Source organism: Rhamphochromis sp. 'chilingali', assembly GCF_963969265.1.
Source record: "Rhamphochromis sp. 'chilingali' genome assembly, chromosome: 6".
Taxonomy (NCBI): domain Eukaryota; kingdom Metazoa; phylum Chordata; class Actinopteri; order Cichliformes; family Cichlidae; genus Rhamphochromis; species Rhamphochromis sp. 'chilingali'.
Window position 1 is genome coordinate 25,060,614 of NC_137933.1, and position 19,844 is coordinate 25,080,457.

Below are 19,844 nucleotides of genomic sequence, written 5' to 3' on the forward strand. Positions count from 1 at the left end.
CTCTCAGAAGTCAATGACTTTACGAAGAACCAGTTTCTGAGCCCAGAGGGGAAAACAGTCCACAGAGATGAGACTTGAAAAAGTACAGAGATGTTCAGTCCACATTTCAGATTTGAGGTTATACTGCCTTCTAGTGTCCATCCAAACTCTCATGTCCCAGATAGTCTCCATTATCTTTCATGTGTTCCTCTGTATCTAACAGAAGAGAGAAAAAGATTGTGTTCATTAAAAAGTGTAGAGAAAGAGAGAAATGGGAGAATATTGTGAATGACAATATGTAACCACTGCCCTAAAGTGTGGTACCTTTTCTCTTACAGGTGGGATTTGGCACCTGAAGACACAGATCTTCAGACTTTTGTATTTAAGAGTAATTTTTCATTGTGAACAGATGTGCACTTTTAGGCTGTGTATAATAATAATAATAATAATGCAGTGTAATGCATCTTTGAAAACCATGAAGCAAAGTTTTACCTGGAATCTGGCTTCTTTGTCCTCAGCAAATTATGCTAATTAAAACATAAAATGATTTTTCTCAACATCAGCTTTGCTAAGATTCATCCAATAATTTAACATTCAGAACATGCAAACGTCACTCCAAAATGATTGTTTTACAAGTCCTTAAAGTACAGCTACACATATTCAATGTAATTTAGTTTAATTGCTAAAAATTCATTTAAAAAAGCCCCATCAGCGTGCTTTATACTGCAAGGTCGAGATTTACAAGATTAGAGATAAATCTCAAACAATTAGACAATCCAGTATCTGCAAGCAGCGAATGCATTTTAAATTCATTCCTGGATTCAACACAGAAGTGAAGCTGATATACAACAAATATGTTGCAGGAGTGTTTAGAACAAATGGGATCAGTGACATTCAAGCCTAGAAGTTAAAAATACACAAACAAGTTTTTCTGCTTTACTGGTGATGGGACGTTTCTAATTTTAGGTATGCTGCACAGATGAAAGAATGTAGTTCTACTTTTTTGTTTAATGCACACCTTGAAGGACATGCTCTGGTCAAAAATGACTAAGATTCTTCATAATGCTACTGGAGAGCAGATACTGCATCTAAGTAAGACATGTTTCTGAGATTTCTAGGTCAAAACACAAAAACCTCAGCTTTATCAGAATTTAGAAGTAAAAAATCACACATCACTGTATTTCCTAAGGGAAGCATCTATAATATAAAAAGCATGAGTCCCAGAACACAACTCTGTGGAACTCCATGACTTGTGCTGCAAACATTTTTCTTTAATCGTTCTTTAATAATAGTTCCTGTCTCTATAGTAATTGGTGTAGTCAGTGTTATCAAATGTTTCACCTGTCAGAGGCTATAGGAAGATCAGTGATAACCTTCAGTAGTGCTGTTTCTGTGTTGTGATGGACTCTAAATCCTGACTCAAACTTAAAATGCACTATTTCTCTGAGGTAATTTATTCAAGGTTTGACATCTGTGGACTTGAATTCAGTACAAAAGAAAATAAGAAACATGAGCATAGAAGGCAAAAACCTTTTAATATAAAATATTCAAGAAAGTCAAAAGACTACATCATCAGAGAAAGACAGAATCTCGTTTTGTAGGGATGAAATGAGCCATATTGTTAGACCACATACCTACCATCTGTATGACATGAAAAACTTAGTGGAAAGTGCTTTGTATCAAAATCAGTGGGTGTTCATTATTTAAAGTACAAAATTCACATAAAAAAAGCTAAAAGACTGACAAAGCAATAAAACCTTTCAGCGACCACAGAGCAAAAATACATGCGAATTACATGTTACATTTACTTTCAGACAGGATTCTTTCGCACATCTATTAATGCATTGTTTGAGGTCAGTGGTCCAATGTTGAGGCTGGAGCGACGGGACTCCCGGCGAGATTTAACCACAGGCAGGGATGTTGGCCCACTCCAAGACCCCACAGCAGTTTGACCTACACGTTTAACAGGGCCATCACTGGCCACCTGAAGCCACAGCTCCTCCATGATGGCAGGTTCCTCCGTTGGGAGAGAAGAGCGCCTCCACGTGGACGGGAGAGGGGTGTTCACCAGCTCCCGCATTTCCTCCCTAGACTTGGAAGGTCTGTCCAGCTGCCCTGCCCCACTGCCTCCTGAGCTGTCTTCGGGGCAACGGGGAAGCTTTTCCATGCTGCCAGCGTTCGCAGGTTTACCATCAGATGGCACGACTGAAAGACAGTATGTTATAAGGATATTTACTAATGCAGGAATACATTATTTTTAACGGTAAAAATCACTAAATTCGACTGGAAAACTCCAAAAGTTACAAAACAGAAGGAAAATTTGAACTAAAGGCATCTTGTTCCTAGTCCCGCAGAATGACATCGCAATCACACACTAAAAATAAACACTTTTGCACCTTTAGGATGCTCTTTTGGCTGCGTGGATGACCCACAGAGTTCCCTCAGTTTGTTGTTTAGTTCCACATTAGCCGCTTTGTAATGGTTCAGTTCCCTGCTGAGGTTGAGGATCCATCCCTCATACTGCCGCTGCCGCCCTAACAGACCCTCGTCCATTTGTTCTGTTGGGATGATAAAACGTACACAGTATATTAACGGAAACACCATCTGCCACTTTAACTTATACTCTACCTTTGAGCCTTACATATGTTCAGTGTGTGAGACTTAGTCTGCAGTATAGCGTGACTGGTTTATGTTAGTCTCACCTCGACACTGCTGCAGTAAGAGCTGCACACTCCTCTCATGTTCCTTCTGCTGTTGTGTAAGCCGGCGATCTGTGTCGAGTTGTGTGCGATCGAGTGCATTTTCCAGCCACTGCACCAGCCTCTGCTGCTCATCTAGTTGCATTTCCAGCTCAGCTAGGGCAAGTTGCAGCTTACGCTCTTCTTCACGCAGAGATACCACCTGCAGGAAATGTGCACACAAACACTCATAAGCCTACAACTGGTGAGTCCAGACGCAGTCCAGAGTCACATGTGCAAGGTGCACCTGCTCAAATGGTTGTTAACATAAATATATCTAAACATGGCAGCAACTCCAAGCATTGTGCATGTAGATATGGCCAAGACAACTTGCAGAAGTTCAAACTGAGCATCAGAAAAAAGGTGGGGGGGAAATGGTGATTTAAGTGACCTTGAATGGCTGTTGGTGGCAGCTGGGCTGGACTGAATGTTGCTGCTGATCTACACAACCAATTTTAGAGTTTACAGAAAATGGTCAGAAAAAGAATATATCCAGGGAGCGACAGTTCTCTGGATGAAAACACCTTGTGGATGTTGGTAAATGACCAGATTGTTTCAAGCTTATAGGAAGGAAGAGTGACTCAAAAAACCACTCATTACAATCAAGTTATGGGTACATACTGAACCCTGAAGCAGCCTGGGTGCCACTCCTCTCAGTGAACAACAGGAAACTGAGACTGCAATAAACACGGCTCACCAAAACTGGACAATAGATGACTGGAAAAACATTGCCTGGTGATGAGTCTTGATTTCTGCTGTCACATTAGGTAGGGTCAGATTTGACATAAACATCAGGAAAACATGGATCCATCCTGTCTTGTATCAACGGTTCAGGCTGGTGGTGGATGGTGCTGTAACGGTGTTTTGTTACTAACCAACCCCTTTATGACCACAGTGTGCCCATCTTCTGATGGTTGCTTCCAGAAGGATGACACTCCATGTCACAAAATTCAAATCATCTCAAACTGCTTACTTGGACATGACAGTGAGTTCACAGTACTCAAATAGCCCCCACAGTCAACAGAGCACCTTTGGGATGTAGACACTCACAGATGTGGTGTGACCTGTGATGCTATCATGTCAATATGAACCAAAATCTTAGAGGAATGTTTCCAGCACCTTGTTGAAGAATTAACGCATTTCTGAAGGTAAAAAGGGGCCCAATCGAGTGCTAGCAAGGTATGTCTCGTAATGTTTCTGTTGAGTGTATGTCCTACAATCACCATCCTCATTGGCTACCTTTTCTTTGGCGCATAAAATCAACTCTCTGGAAACAGGCATCAATATTGGATATGTGTTGCTCTTAATTCTCTAAGAGTTTCTCTTAAAAATCTCAACACAAAGACACATTTCAGCTTTGTAACTGCTGATTTGTCGAAAGGGAAGTAGAATGCATCACCGGGCGTTTCTGTCAAGGCAGGCATGGGCACATTAAATGTGAGGGAGAGGGCATACTAAGGAAGAGCACAGCCACAAACTAATCAGACTGAGGTGCTTACATGGGCACAGTTCTCTCTTTTTTATCATCTTAAGGTTTATTCTACCCCCTAAAAATGACTAAAATTTGTGTGGGTCTGTTTATTCAGAACATTTTTTATTCTGTTTCACATACCTTGTCGAAGTACTTGCACAGCAGAGCTCTGGTCTCAGAGGCAGACAGGTAACTGAGCTTGGCCATGAGATTCATCTCCCACTGGGAGAGCATACTGGCAGAAACCCGAAGCTGTCTCTGTCTTTGAGTGATGGCTTCATTCTTATACTCAATCGCTGCATCCAGAGCCTCAATTGCCTCGTCCAGCTGGAAAAGCGTTCGCTCCTCCTGGTAACATCAGAGTGAACAGATGTCCTTAATGAAGATTTGAATACGATGTAGAATTCATTTTCAGTTTGAAACTAGTGCTTTCCAGATTCTTGATAATTAGGCTGTTATTGTGACTGTATTCAGTACATGTGTTCTGTACAGCAAAATATTAATCTAAAGAGTGCTGATAATTGAAATCAGATAAAAGAGCTTGAACCTCAGAGTAATATCTGACCTCTGGTGAGAGCAGGCTACCCTGCCGCAGTTTATCGTCCAGCTCAACTCGCTGTTTAAGCAGTGAATCTTTCTCTTGACGTAGGTTGGAGATCTCTTGCCGGATCTGTTGGGAGTCTTGAGCACTACTACTGCGAAGGAGACCATTCCTCTCACTCAACTCTTCCTCGAGTAATTCAATGCGCCCGGTGAGTGTCATTAGATCTTTACTTAGGGCCTGGAGGAAAGATGAATAAAACAGGACTCAGTATCTGCAAGTCCTCTGTGCTAATAAGCTGAATTGTTTATGTTAATACCTGACTGGAGCGGAGCCTCTTGGTTTCCAATCCGCTGCGTTCCTGTAGCAATGCTTCTTTCTTGGCCAGGATTTCCTCTCTTTTCGTCAGCTCTCCCTCCAGATCTTCCAATCCTCTCCTCTGTTCTAGTATCCGTTCCATCTCCTCATCCAGCCAGCGCTTTTGATCCTCAATTTTCTGCTCACAGGCAAGTTGAGACACAAAAGGACACATAAAAGCACAATAACAGACAGTAGTAGTATTTCTAGGTGCTTTACGTGTATACACTACTACTGCATCTCAGCTCTTGCTGCACCTGCTGCTCTTCTAATGAGATGACAGAGCCGTTGCTGCCGCTGCGTCTCTGCCTCTGGAAAGCTGCAATCGCTTCGGTCTTTATCTTCAGGATCTTCTGCTGCTGCTCATTCTTTATTTCAAGTTCCTGGTATGGTGTAAATAACATGAAAGTCACATTTTCACACATCGCACTGCAAGAACAGGAAGAACTGCAAGAACTGCATTCGGCTCCAATTACCAGTTAAGCTAATTTGCTCATCATTGCCCCCCAAAAGACAGATTCTATACTCATTCTAAGGCTGCTGAGTAAAAAGTATTTAAATGGAGGTGACAGAGGACAGACGTTTGTCCTGTAGGAGAGTTAGACCCTAAGATGAGACGTTTTTGACTCTAAAGCCTTTCTCGCAAGGGCAACCACCAGTCCACGCCACCCTACCACCACTGTGGGATGTCTGCGAGTGTAGCCTGGGGGTAAAGTGAGCCCCATTTGCTCTCTCTTGGCTTGAGCTGCACTAAACACTGAGTGAGTTTAAGCTGCAAAGGAAAGAGGTGCTTGATTTATAACTCAAGAAACAAACGACAGCTTTTTAGTGAAAATGAATTCAAAGGCGTTTAATCTAGATTTTTTTTGGTTTCGTGTTTGTTGGAAAAAAAATCATAACTGACATAAAATTGGATTAATTACCCAGCCTTAACTGAAACTGCAGTGCCATCTGTCGCACAGACTAATATTTTTCAATTAAACTTTGCTTAGTTACAAACAACAAAGCCACTCAGTGGTACCTTGACTCTGTGAGTTCTCTGCTGCATTTCGTTCTCCAGACGACGCTTCTGCTGACTTTCCTGACGCAGCCGCTTTTGCAGCTGCTCCTGCTGCTGTCTCATAGACTGGACGCTTCTCTCCAGCTCTAACACACGGCGCTCACTCTGGGCAGGGAGGTTGGCGAGACGGGCAGTATCCCTCTGACGCTGACTTAGTACCTAATGTTTAACCAGAAATATTTTCACTTTTAGAAGTTTACAGGTCATGTTTAAAAATCAGGAAAGGAAATCATTAAGAACACAGTTTTAAAAAGCAGCATCTCACTGACACAAAACAACAACATCACTCCGAACTTGGCGTCACATGAACACAAACCTGAACTTTGCTCTGAGCAGCAGCTATCTTCCTGCGACATTCCTGTGCTCTGGTCTTGTCTGTGATGCTGATCTCTCTCTCTTGCCTCTCTAGGTCCTGCAGCTGCCGCTGGGCCTCCTGCAGCTCCTGCCGAGCTTGCACAGCTTCCCCCTCCAGAGCTGTGATCTTATGGCTGTACTGCTTGTTCAGAGCCTGAGCATCCTTACCTTAAAAGGCAAACAACTGATTCAGAAAAAACACACAAGAGAATATTTTCTGTGAAAAGGATAAAGCCAAAATTTTAATTGCTACCTGTTTTGACAAGTTCCTTAATGAGTTCTTCTTTCATGCGAATGGTGACAGAGAACTCCCTGATCTTCTGCTGTGCCTGAAGAAGTCCCCACTCTGAAACACCTTCAAAGCTTTTTAGACTTTCCCCACTGCTGGAGTTGGCTACAGAGAAATTTGAAAGTGAACACACAAGGTTGATAGGATGGTGGTACAATTAGGAAGGAGACACAGCTTTGACTCAACTCAAGCACGAGTGGAGTGTAATATAGAAACAGAAAAGAGGCAACAGAAGAATAACAATCAGTTTTAGAAGTCTGCGGTAACCACTGGTTGAACATGTAACCACAATAAAGTACAGAATTAATCTTTCCACGTGATGTTAGTGTCCCTGCAATTTACTTAATTCATTTTCTGTGCATGCCGCACAGAGACTGGATACGCAGTCTGCAGAAAACACAGAAAAATAAGCAAAAGGACTTAAAACTGGATCATAACTGATCGTGTTTGTAACAGAGTGTTTCTGACTGTATGACACTGCATGACTTAAACTTGATTTCTGATTTAAGAAATGTTCCACTAGTCAAGGCAAATATAGTACAAAAAAGAAATCCTGACAATACTTTCAACATCCCGCTCAACGCTCCATTAAATTATTTCTGAGCATCTGGTAATCTTGGTAGTGAGCAAGTTGTTAGACTTACATGCTTTTCTAGCTAAACAGGGGTGCTGGTCTGGCTCCAGCCCTTTGCCAGCAGCTGGTAATCCCCCTGACTGCATGTCCCACTTGGTCCAGGTCAGATTCACCTGCCTGACAGAATAACGCACAAGTCACAAATACCATGAGCACAGGCGTAACACAATGACACTTTGAGTGAATGGTTGATTGACATGATTGCCCAGACAGTTGTTTAGCAACTTTAAAAAAAAATTGAAACTCAATTTAGATTCAGAAGAAACAACATACTTTGACCTCTCTTGTCCAGAATGACTGCCCTCTTTTTCCCTGTAATGCGTTTCCACTCCACCTGGGATCTCCTGCTCCTCATACAGTTTCCCATCCTGATCAGTGCAAGGCCCATTACCAATGTATCCCACTGGACTGACCTGCAATCACACAAAACACACAGATGTAGAGGTATGAAAACTATAAAACAAAAGAATAAATTGTACTCTTAATGCATCTTAATATGGATTTTCTATTTCTTTTTTTTAATGGCTGGTTACCTGTCTGTGGGTGCCTCCATTCTGGCTGTGCTGCATGGAGCCCATGGGGGCAGTGTGCGGCCGCAGCCTCATGTTAAGACCCAGGCCCATCAGTCCTGCAGTAGAGAGCTGACACTGTAGATCTGCTATCAGGTCCTGCTGCTCCTGCAGCTTATCACTCTGAGACAATAAGAGGACAATAAAATCAGTATCACATCACTAAGATCAGATATGACCTGAAACATCAGTGTATTAAGTGTTGACACAGCTCGGGTGCGGGTCAGTAGGATTAACTTTGTGATGACAATTAAAAAAAATCAAAAGTGTGAGTCACTGCTCCAACAGAAAAACAATATAGGAGATAAACTTTGTCTAACCTGCTGCTTGTACTGCTCCATAGCATCTTCCAGAGCTGCTAGAAAGTCTGTGTTCTCCCTCTCTAACCGCTGGATCTGTGACTGAAGGTGTGCAATAGCATCTTCTTTCTCTCCATCTTTATCACTGTCATGGTCATGGCTCCACCTCTCCTCCACAGCGGTGTCCTAAGGAGTAATTCATAGTTAGTAATACGTGTCCTATGTTTTTGTTCAAAACGTTACTCTTTAAAAATAATTACTAGTGATTTAGTAATTATTTTAGAGTGAAAGGGACAGACCTGGTTTCTTACAGAAGGCCTGCCCCTCCTCAGGCCAGCACTGTCCTCAGTGGAGCTGTTCTCAATACCGCTGTCTGGACCGGAAGCCGTGGTCAGCCCACTTCTCTCTTCCTCCACAGAACAAAGCCACTCCTTCACTCTCAGACTTTGTTCAGCAGTCAGAGCCCCTTCACTCTGCAGCTCCCGCAGCAACCTGTGATCCACCAGCAGCACAGACATTCAAATGTTTGTATAGCCATTGATTTCACTTATCTCTTCTACATTTTTGTATCAGAGAAACATCAAAAATTATGATTTAGAATAAAATACGCAGATGACTGGGTTTTAAATAGTTTTAAACAAGTTACCTTATGTGAAAACCACGCTAAAGTCCCAAATTTTAACTTTTAATTTATTCTCTGTCATGCAACAAACAGTTTGCATGACAAATTTCTACAAATTTTACTTGCATTCTCAGAATTATTATTGTTTAGTTAAAACGCAAATGGAAAAATGTTTATTTTCAACACATTTATAAATAACAAAAAAAAACTGTTTTAACGAACAAAATCCATACAGCATTATCACCACAGGCTAAAGACAACAGTCGCCAGCACTGGGTTGCAGTCCCTAGGAGTGTGAGACCGTTTTTTCTTATCATGGTTGAGTTTTGCTAGATGACAATACGGGGCAAAATAGTGCATAAGATACTGTTTATGCCTCAGAAACTGTTCAAACATGCATTTTCTGACACAGTTTTGAGAGATATCTGCAGAAAGTGAATGTAAGACAAACACTGGAAATACTAAAAAGTTCAGTTGTTCCTGATTCTGCTATTGCTTGTTTTTTTATGTTGGTAGCTGAGATTCTCAGTCTGCATCTTTGGCTGGCTATTCCCATCCTGCGTCACATATTAAGACTTTGGCTGATTGGACACTTTCATTGTTTTCCAATATTTAAAAAAAAAAAAAAAAATTATTACGTAATTATAAAATAAACCAAACAGTGTTGTGTTTGCACTGGCTTTTTAAATTGTATGATATATACATATATCAAACTTTTCTCTCTCTAAAGATGTAGATGAGGATTAATTCACAAAGCAGCTGTCAACCAATGTGTACGTTTTTCTGGTAGGTTAAACAGAGTGTCCAAATCTTACAGCACAGGTTAAATAACGCAGACTAAATCAAACCCATCGATAAATGCTCTTTAACCTGTAAGCAGTGTCTGTGCAGGTCCTATAGTGAGCGCTCTGGACTTGCAGTTTGCTTATTTCTCCCTCTCCAAGTCGAGGTCTCCTATTGGATTCGGCGTGAGAGATTATGCGGGTCTCTGAACGCTGGCGGTTTTCGAGGGCTCTGCGAAGCGCCTTGATTTGCTGCTCGAGCCCTTCCACGCGATCTGGCTCACGTTTGCAGTTGACTGTAGCACGGTTCTGAATGTTTCTTGCCCTTGTGGCATAGTTTAGTGTGTTCAGGCTCTCATCAAAATCAGAAGAAGATGGACTGATGCAAGCAATCATCAGCGTTTTTGAATTTCCTCCTAAAGAATCTTTGAGTATCCTAGTTGAAAGAAGGAAAAATAAAATGTTCAGGTATTAATGTTTAGTTAGATTGATATGCTTAAGTCCAGATCAACTTATTATAACTTACCTTGTAATTTTAGAATCTCTGTATGGTATGTGAGAGCCTTTCCTCTTGGGGTCCCCCAGTGCCCCGATAACATTTCCTAGAGCTAAAAGACCGCTGTTAATCTGGATACTCTCCTTTAGTCTCTCTCCAGTGTTTCCTGTCCTTAAAATGCGCTCTGATCCTGCCAGGTCAACAAAGTGAAACTTGGAAGACAACATTTGTGGTCCAGAACTTCCAGCAGTCCCATAAAGGCGAGAGCTTCCTCGTCGTTGGTCCATGTACACAGTAAAAATGGTGTGAGACCTGCTGGAGTTGGGATTCATCTGGGTTGCACCAGTGTGCCTGGCTGTGTTTCCAGACTCCAGTAAACTTAGCACTTCATCAAGACCCTCCACTTCACACTCCTTTACGCCGCACAAAACTACGAAGTCAAAATGCAATTAAATACATCAACAAATACTTTTTAAATGAAAACATTTCTGCATTGACTACTCAAAAACATGCTTAGAAACATTTAAGACTCTTTATTCCTCACCAATATTGCCCTTATCCTCCCGGATGTGGATGTCCTTGCTGGCAGTCTCAACTTCCAGCAAGTCCTTGAAATCCTCTTTGTAAATCTCCAGATAGGAGACTCGAACAGAGAAGTCTGTGAGGTCATTTTCATCGAGCAGCTTGAAGATATCTGCAACGGCCCTGGGGATGATGCCCTGCTCCTCATCACTAAAGGAACCTAAAATTACAGTTAATTTTTAAAAAATGGAAAATCTGATTCTGTTCAGCTAATTTTTTCAATCCAATAAAAAAAACTGCAAAATAGCATAGCTTGTATTTTTAAAGTGTGTGCCATGCATGCTTTGTTGAAACCAAAGATTTTACTAATATTTTGAAGTAAAAAAAATTCTAAAAGACAAAAAAGAAAAACTTACAAATATTAGCTTCCCCAATGGTGTAAGTCTTGCCTGATCCTGTCTGTCCATAGGCAAACACTGTAGCATTGAAACCTTGAAAGAAGGCATCTATGAGCGGCTGAACAGACGCAGAATAAATCTCCTCCTGACTGCAAGTTTCCTCAAATACAAAGTCGCAAAGAAAGTGTCGGTCATGACCCAGAGTAACCCTACACAGCTCAGGATCCACAGTGATACAGCTCTCATGGCAGTGCAGAAGCTCTTTAGGCAGCAGCGGACGTACTCGGACAGCCACCTGCACTGCAGAATACTCCCCTCTGCCCTGGCCAGCAGGCAGTTTGGGAGACATTTCTTCTCTCCTCTCTGTTATGTATTGATCATCTTTGGACGCCTAAAGAAAACAAAAATCATTTATTGACAAATATTTGATGAACATCTCATGTCACATTTATGAATATGGTACAAGGTAATAAATGAGGATGCGATTGATGGCATGATAAGATGGGAAAAAATAAGTGCACCCATGACTGAGTAGCTTGTAGAACCACTTTTAGCAGCAATAACTTAACGTAATCGTTTTCTGTACGACTTTATCAGTCTTTGTGGCCCACTTTTCCTCACAACATTGCTACAGTTTACTGAGGTTTGCCAGCTTTCATTCATGCACAGCTCTTAAAGTTGTTCTACAGCTTTTAGTCTGTTTAATGTCTGGACTTTAACTGGGCCACTGCAGCACCTTGATTATTTTATTTTCTGTTGTAGATTTGCTGCTGTGCTTGGGATCACTGTCCTGTTGCATGACTGAATTTGGGCCAAGTTTGATCTGTCTGACAGATAATCTCACATGTGAATCAAGAATAAGATGCAACTTTGCAAACCTACGCGGTGTTGCCATGTGCTGTAGTTCTTGTTTTGTTTTCTTAGTTTTTTTGCATTTTCTCTGAGCATTGCATGATCTGACCTTGGGGTGCATTTGCTGCGATGTCCACTTCTGGAAAGATTGAGGCCTTTTGTTAAGACACACTTGAATGGTCCAGACCAGCAAACTACCAAAACTTCTGCACAAACACCAGGATAAAGGCACATGCTGATGCCCAATTAATCAAAGTCACCTGATTAGCAGTACCTGGCTGCTACTAACCATCAACTACACAACACCTTTCCTGGATGTAGTCCTGTAAAAGGTTTTTCACAATACTGTACTTACTGCTGAAGAACATTGATAAGATATGTGTTCTATAAAAAGATAAAATAAAATAATGTTATTACAGTTTTTTAAAAAACAAAACAAAAATGAAAGGAGATCCATGCACAACAAAGTTCTTATAAGGTAAACTCTATAAAAAGTGACAACACCACTGTACTGTATGTGGTAATGTCGACTCACCTAGAGCTAGGATATTTAACTGCAAACCCACTTCTCTTTCAGTTTAGCCAACTTTACCCTTCAGTCAAAGGTCTTTTGGACACAGGTCTTTTGGTCAACCCTGGCTCTTCTTGGCTATGTGTCAAAGTAACACTGAGCAAGATACTGAACCCCGGGTTGCCCCTGATGCACCAACTGGAATGTGAGTCTGTGTGTATGTGTGAAATTAGATAAAAGCACTGTATGAATGTGTGTTAATGTGTGTTATAGTTTGATACTTGTAACAGCAAGTACTCTGAGTTCTCAAAACTGAGTAGAAATGGGACTATATAAGTATCACACAATTTACCATTTTAGACAAAGGCATACAGCTTCTGAGTTGATCATTAAGAAATGCTGACCTGGGTGCAAACATGAAATAAACAAAAACAAACATCTGCAGGAAAAGCTGCTGTGTGAATGTTTATGATTATCATTCATATTCTATTCATGTAAATGTACACTCCCTGAAACTACAGTAAGGAAACAAACAACAACATTTTAGATGAAATAACTCACAATCTTTTTTAGATGCATGCAGTATAAAATAAGTTTTGATTTCGAGGCTTTTTAACACAGCTTATCTCTCCCAAAGTTATAGTGTTACTAAAAATATATACCTGTACCAAGATCTTATTCAAAATAAACGTTTACAATTTCACATTAAACCCCTTCAAGGATGCTTTATTATTACTTGGATTAGTCTGAGCCTATTTACTTCCCCTATTTACTGGTTAATTACAGCTCTGCACTAACGACACAGTAGTTATATGACACAGTTAAAGTCTTCAACAGTTTAAAATAGCGGGTGTCGCGTTGTGAATAATCTTTTCTTATTTTTTGGTTAAGTACTGTTACGTTACTGCGTTTTAACCCAAGGGTAGCGTTTCATCACCGACTTCATTAGTTAAGTTATCGCTTTTTCACGCAGACAAACCAGCTTTGTATCGAGTAAAGAAAAAAAAGTTATAGTTCACATCCAGAAGTAATCACAGCGCTGCTAACTTGTATTTCCCAAGTTAGCAGGGTAACGGTAGCTCGCTGTTGTACAGGGTTACAAAAAACAAAAGAAGAAGAAAACACAAAAATGTACTACCTCTATTAATGAGAAAAATGTCGGCTTTATTTTAGGACTGTTTCATTTTCACGCTGCTTCCTAAAGTTCATAAGTTCGTGAGGCTGCTTGTTGTCCAGATTCACTTCAGCTAAGCTAAAGTTAGCTGACAGTCTAAACAACAACATCAAAAACTTGAGGATGAGGGTGGATAAAAGCTGATAACGCGCGAACTAGCTCGGCCCGTTAGAAATGCGTAACGTTAAACGGCGTACATTGACAGTTTTCGTAACCACTAAACATTTTTCACGACTTACTTTAATGCAGCAGGAGTTGTACCACGGGTTCAGAGTAACTCTGGAGAGCTTTTTTGGGGAAGAATGGAAGCTGAGGGGCAGTCCACGGGCAGCCCAGGGGAGGAGCACGAAACCGTGGCCTGGGTTTGATCTGCAGCAGCAAAGCATCTTGGCTGAGAGGCGACAACATATGGAACTCCAAAGTGTTCAAAATTAAATAAATAAATAGGTCAAGATGAAATAAATAACTATGTGAATAAATAAGACACAGATATGTAATGTGAGAATGATATTGTGAAATAATGGAACACATTTTGAAAAAAATGCTCATTATTGTGAAATATATTGCATTCTGCTATATAAATTTACTTATTATTGTGAAATATTATTTCATGGTCATTATTTTTCACAATAACAGAGATTATTCCTGAGGCATTTTATTTATTTCCAGCCGTTTTTAGTCCAAAATGACCTTTTTTCAAAGTCAGTCTTTATTTCAAAATCCCGTTTTTCCCGATGGTCTATTTATTTCATAATGCGACTTTTCAGCAGAATGACTTTGTCTGTCAATCAATGTAAGTGGGCTGGACCTTTGCACCTATTGGCTTATCGTTTACCATCGACTAGTTTTCCTGGATACCGGCTCCGCGGACGGCTACTGCAGCTAGCAACAGCGTGCTAGGTCAAAAGTCACGGAGGATGGCGGACTGGTGTGAACTTCAGCCAGTTCTGCTCATTTAAGCAAATCAGATAGAGAGGGATCATTTACCTGTAGATACTGTTTTGAGTCGTTTAGATGTTTCTGAAATGCTTGGGATGATAATTGCTCTTCAAGATGTTCGCATCGATGACAGCATTGTCAAAGGTTTAAGATCAATTCAGCACCGTGTTCGTTTGGAATACGCCGAGGAAGAACAGTCTTCAAATGTTGGTCGTCCACGTCTAGAAATCCCGGTGCAGCACTCAGGACTTTAGTGCTGTCCGGGATAACCGTCGGGGTAATTGCCGATACATTTTCTGTGTCTCCGAGCACAATTAGGAGGAAAATGACGGAGGATGGTCTAAGGTAAGTTTATGCTGTAATTGAGCACCTGTGTGATTCTGTACACAGCATTGTTTAGGTGTTGACCTTAATTATGACGTTTGACAATGAATTATTATCGCTTACTTTTTTTTGTTACTGTCTAAACTAAGTGGGGCAGCTACGGCTAAAGCTATCGGCGCCATCTCGGCGTTGAGACACGTTTAGCAGTGTTAGCTGTTAGTGTGTTAACTCGGAGACTGGGGTCAGTGGGGCCTGTAGGAACCTTTTACACAGAGAGTAGACCCACCAGCTTTCCACAGTCTACTTACTTATCACATCTTGTTAGACAACAGGGTCATTAGTGCTTTAAATAGTACATAGTTGAATGTTTCATTGCTGTTTGCAGTTGATTGTTCTCTGATAACGCATAACAAGGTTGATGTTAAATAGCGAGTTTATTGAAATGGTTTTGTCTATTTCAGCAGCATTATAGATATACTTTCTCTGGTGTCTTCGGTAAAGCTAAAACAAGAATACATTTACATCCTTGGTTCTTTCAGCATTAATTGGAAAACTTTGAGATTTGCTGTGAGCCTCCCAAGCCATTCTCTTTTATCCCACCTGTCAGGTATAGATGGCAATACTTTAAACAAAGTTAAATTTGTTATACCTGAAGAGAACCAATCCTGACCTAGAATGGGTGAATGAATAATTAGTTGGTAGCCAATGCCTAAGCAACTCACATAGGCCCTGGCAGACTCAATAAGTCCATCTAGGAACAGCTGCAGGAAACACCTCTTCAGTTTAGATTTAAAACATGTGCATGCTCTTTCAGGTTGATGAGGATTATGGTGTGGACTGGACAGGACAACATAATCGCTGCCCATCAAATGAGATCACCATTCCTGAGATTCAGCTCCCAGATGCACTGAATGAACAAGACCCTGCTGTGCTACCAATACTTCAAAATCACTTGTAGAAAGACATTATTACATTTAATCAGTTTCTATGTCAGGAGGATTTTTTTTTTTTTTAATTTCTACAGCTTTGTAGCTAATACTGACTCAAAACAGCATAACCAATTTCATTTTCAACAAAACAGTGAGTGGCTATAAAACAGGATTTGTTTTATACAGCTGTCACTTTAATGATATTCATTTCTTGGTTGGATATACAGTACATGTCAACTCTGAGCAGATTTAATACAATGAACACAGTAGAGTAGTGTAACATCTTAATTCAAATAATTTTTTCTAGAAATTTTTTTTTGTATCAGTAGTGAGTATAAACAAAACATATTGTGTAATTTATAATGTACAGTGAACAACTGATTTTGATATCTGAACTCTTCATCAGTTTATATTAAAAAAGCCATAAATGCACACCTGTACTCTGTATTTTTCACTGTCAAGTGTATTAAAAAGAACTAGAACTCACTAGATTGTCCGTTTCTTTGAACACCGAGTACAGTAATGTGATGCAAGAAAGAAGAAATGGTCTAATTTTACCATGTGGTTATGGAATCAATCGTAAACCAGACCAAAACCTGAGTTAGTAGAGTTGAGACACACCTGAATGTCCATTAGAAATGACTCATAGGTACAGTAGTGTGCAGGAAGACGTAGTACTTCAAAACCGGTGGAAGACTTTGGAAGATTGCTGTTGACCACTTCCACAGTCATTTCTCGGCAAGACTTCCCATCCTGTCCAAAACTTGATGAGGGCTTTTTGTTGTGCACAAGATGCTGCAACAGAAGATTGTTTTAAACTATAATGACATCCTATATTCATTATTTTGAATCTTTTATGGAGAAATACCATAAAAGATGACCACTTACATACAGGGCACCAGACATTTTTGCCCCACTCAAATTGCTGTTGTAGCTTTTATAGATATTTTTATGTTAACAAAGCTAAAAGTAGTCTACATACAATTCTAGTGCAACTGATAATGCCACCACTCTTATGTATTGCATGGAGCAAATAACAAAATTATACTATAGCGTAGAGCTGGGCGATAGAACGATAACGATATGTATTGCGAAATAACTTTTTCTCAATAGAAAAATTAAACTATTGCGATAGACCTCACCGCTCTTGTCCTTTTTATAAAAAAATAAATAAAAATAAATATCGTGATATGAAAAAATCTCATATCGCCCAGCTCTACTATAGTGTACTTTGTTAATGACCCAAGATCACTGGACTGTATGTAATTTACCAAAGTATAATCAGAGAAAACCAATGGCAAAATACCTATCGCAGCAGACTTACCATTTTCAATGAAGGACCGAAGGTAACCTGCCACTCTGCATTTATCCTCGAGAGCATTCCTCTTCTTCCTCATCTTCATCTTCTGTGGCAGGCCACAGTCATTTTATAGCTTTACTTATCTTGTAGTCTTAAGAGCATCAGCAACATTAGGTGTATTTTTATTAAATGTAACCCAGCTGTTCAACTAACCCACGCATACAAAACAGTATATTGGTGTTTTGTGTCAACAATTAATGTTCATCCTTCATAAATTAACCAAATAGCTTTACTATTCAGATGTTAAAAGATGTGACGTGACCTGACCTTACCTCACAACAGGGAGCAGTCTCTGATTCCCTTGGTAAGAAAGGAGGAATGATGTCTGATCTTTCTGTCAGAAGCGGCCATACCATGGTTTCCTTAAGCCCTTTCCTCAGCTGCTTGACTTGACGACTTGTTTGTGTTATGACCTACAACGGTGAGACCAAACCAAAACTGAAGTTGGAGTCTGTAAAGTGACACACACTTTAAATGTTAAATATTTAAAGAACATCCACTGTACTAGTAAAAGCATTTTCAAATTATACCCACTTACAAAATCACTATGTTGAACTAAAATTGCTTTCTTTTCTTTCACATAGATTACTTGTCTTCCATATTAGCACAGAAGATAAGCCACTTTAAAACAGTCATGAATAACTATTACCTACAACAATGTAAATAGTAATACAGACATTAACCCAGAAGACAATTATTTTCTCTTACCTAATTTATAGAATTCTTTGCTATGATAAAAAACAGTATTAAAAAAAAATCTGTGACTAAACTGATTAAAAAGCTCATTTTTGCCAGACAGACAGACTAACCAAGCAATAATAACATATCGTTACTTACCCTGAACAGCGTTTCGTGGAGTGGAGCTAGCTGTGATAGCGTTAGCATTTGCTAACGTTAACACTGTGCGGTTGTGATGAGAACTTGGACCAGGGACCACTTCATCTCCAGTACACTGCTGCAATACGCAGACTGAGGTGAAGACGTTCAATCTAAGCGGTTAGCAAGTTCTCTGAGTAACTCAGAAACGGACTTGTTTCCTGCAGCCATGCCCTTCACAAGAATTGATACACCTGTAACGTTATTCGCGCCCAGTGTTTTGCATTTGTCGGTGCCTTAAGTTTATTTTGAGCTGCATACTGCCGCCAGCTGCATAGGAGATGCATTGCACCATTAAACCTAAATCGACAATTCATGTGCTATTACTTATGTCTGAGTAAAGGAGCAACCAATCACACAACTGGCTCCGCCCTGTCTTTCTTGATTGACAGACAAAGTCATTCTGCTGAAAAGTCGCATTATGAAATAAATAGACCATCGGGAAAAACGGGATTTTGAAATAAAGACTGACTTTGAAAAAAGGTCATTTTGGAATATAAACGGCTGGAAATAAATAAAATGCCTCAGGAATAATCTCTGTTATTGTGAAAAATAATGACCATGAAATAATATTTCACAATAATAAGAAAATATATATAGCAGAATGTAATATGTTTCACAATAATGAGCATTTTTTTCAAAATGTGTTCCATTATTTCACAATATCATTCTCACATTACATATCTGTGTCTTATTTATTCACATAGTTATTTATTTCATCTTGACCTATTTATTTATTTAATTTTGAACACTTTGGAGTTCCATAATAACATCTCAGCAGGTCACAGCACACGTGATTTAGTATAAAAGGCACTTTAATCATTACGGTTTTGTTTTGTTTTGGATCCTGGATTGTAAAATAATTTATGGGAGCTGAGAGAAATTTCTGTTATCTGCACGAAAACCACATGTGTAAATGCAACTAGTCAAATCACGAAAGCTGTTTTTTTAAATTCACTTTTATTTTTTATAGAGCCAAGTCAAAACAGCAGGCGCTTTATATATTTATATATACCCTACAGTAATACAGAGAGAGCCCCCAACAATCACATTTAACCCTCTGAGCAAGTACTTGGCGATGGTAGGACTCACCTTTGACAGGAAAAATCTTTGTGCAGGCTCAGGTAAGAGAGAAAGACAGGGCAAAACATACTGTAGAAGAGAGCTTGAGAGTAATAATAACTAGGGATTGAAAGCAGAGTGGTGTGTAATAATCACCTAGTGTAGCTAAGGGCGAACTCAGGGGCACCTGGTGCATCCCTAACTATGCTTTATCAAAAATGAAAGTTTAGAATTTTACAGTGATATTTATTCCATGGTTCATTCTCACCACATGGCCAGCCTTGTTTGGACCATAACTGACATTAAAGCAGTACTTTTCTGTTTTCCCCTGTCTCATTTTTGCTGAAAGGATAATCTTAGGTTGTGTCTTCAGTAAATGCAACTTACATTATGTTTGAGAAAATTAAAGGTTGAGGCCAGAGAACTGTTTAGTGGAAGAAAACTAAAGTAAACAGCTTATGGACTATAATAAAATGAATGAATGGACACTGAAAACTATGAATTCCCAAGCAACAAACAAAAAAACAAAAGATCAAATTTGATGTTTATGTGTGCTGGTGATCATCCACCAATCACATTATGTGAGCAGGTCAGTTCAGATGTAACAAGACTTGAAATGTAGGCTATACATGATATAATGTTGAATGAAATGTTGGGCTATATTTAAAGTTCTTCAAAAATTGCCCACTTTCCACGGCTCCCGTGT

At 39.8% G+C, this 19,844-nt stretch overlaps 2 protein-coding genes and 1 long non-coding RNA gene across 4 annotated transcripts; 1 reads left to right on the forward strand and 2 right to left on the reverse strand.

Annotated features, from left to right (window-relative positions):
• Positions 1–1,495: 1,495 nt before the first annotated feature.
• On the reverse strand, positions 1,496–14,015 carry kif7 (kinesin family member 7). The gene is made up of 20 exons (XM_080884732.1): positions 13,888–14,015; positions 11,130–11,502; positions 10,736–10,933; positions 10,222–10,621; positions 9,784–10,131; positions 8,591–8,783; positions 8,313–8,477; positions 7,957–8,115; positions 7,697–7,836; positions 7,434–7,540; positions 6,754–6,894; positions 6,463–6,668; positions 6,108–6,305; positions 5,344–5,469; positions 5,049–5,225; positions 4,754–4,969; positions 4,330–4,536; positions 2,682–2,880; positions 2,376–2,537; positions 1,496–2,184 (listed from the first exon to the last, which is right to left on the reverse strand). The coding sequence occupies exons 2-20, from the start codon at positions 11,458–11,460 to the stop codon at positions 1,790–1,792; spliced, it is 4,068 nt and encodes a 1,355-aa protein (XP_080740858.1). The 5' UTR covers positions 11,461–11,502; positions 13,888–14,015; the 3' UTR covers positions 1,496–1,789.
• Positions 14,016–14,101: 86 nt separating this feature from the next.
• On the forward strand, positions 14,102–16,326 carry LOC308398449. The gene is made up of 2 exons (XR_013971956.1): positions 14,102–14,932; positions 15,726–16,326. It is a non-coding gene; the product is annotated as an uncharacterized lncRNA (long non-coding RNA).
• On the reverse strand, positions 16,013–18,642 carry LOC308398448 (uncharacterized protein). Of its 2 annotated transcripts, none has more exons than XR_013971955.1 (4): positions 18,038–18,642; positions 17,473–17,651; positions 17,165–17,246; positions 16,013–16,635 (listed from the first exon to the last, which is right to left on the reverse strand). XR_013971955.1 is itself a non-coding variant. In XM_080885107.1 (4 exons), exons 1-4 carry the CDS (start codon positions 18,083–18,085, stop codon positions 16,520–16,522), a joined length of 387 nt encoding a protein of 128 aa, XP_080741233.1. In that variant the 5' UTR covers positions 18,086–18,631; the 3' UTR covers positions 16,013–16,519. The 2 variants fall into 2 exon arrangements, 1 of the variants encoding a protein (XP_080741233.1); XM_080885107.1 differs by having other exon boundaries at positions 17,473–17,613; positions 18,038–18,631.
• Positions 18,643–19,844: the final 1,202 nt, after the last annotated feature.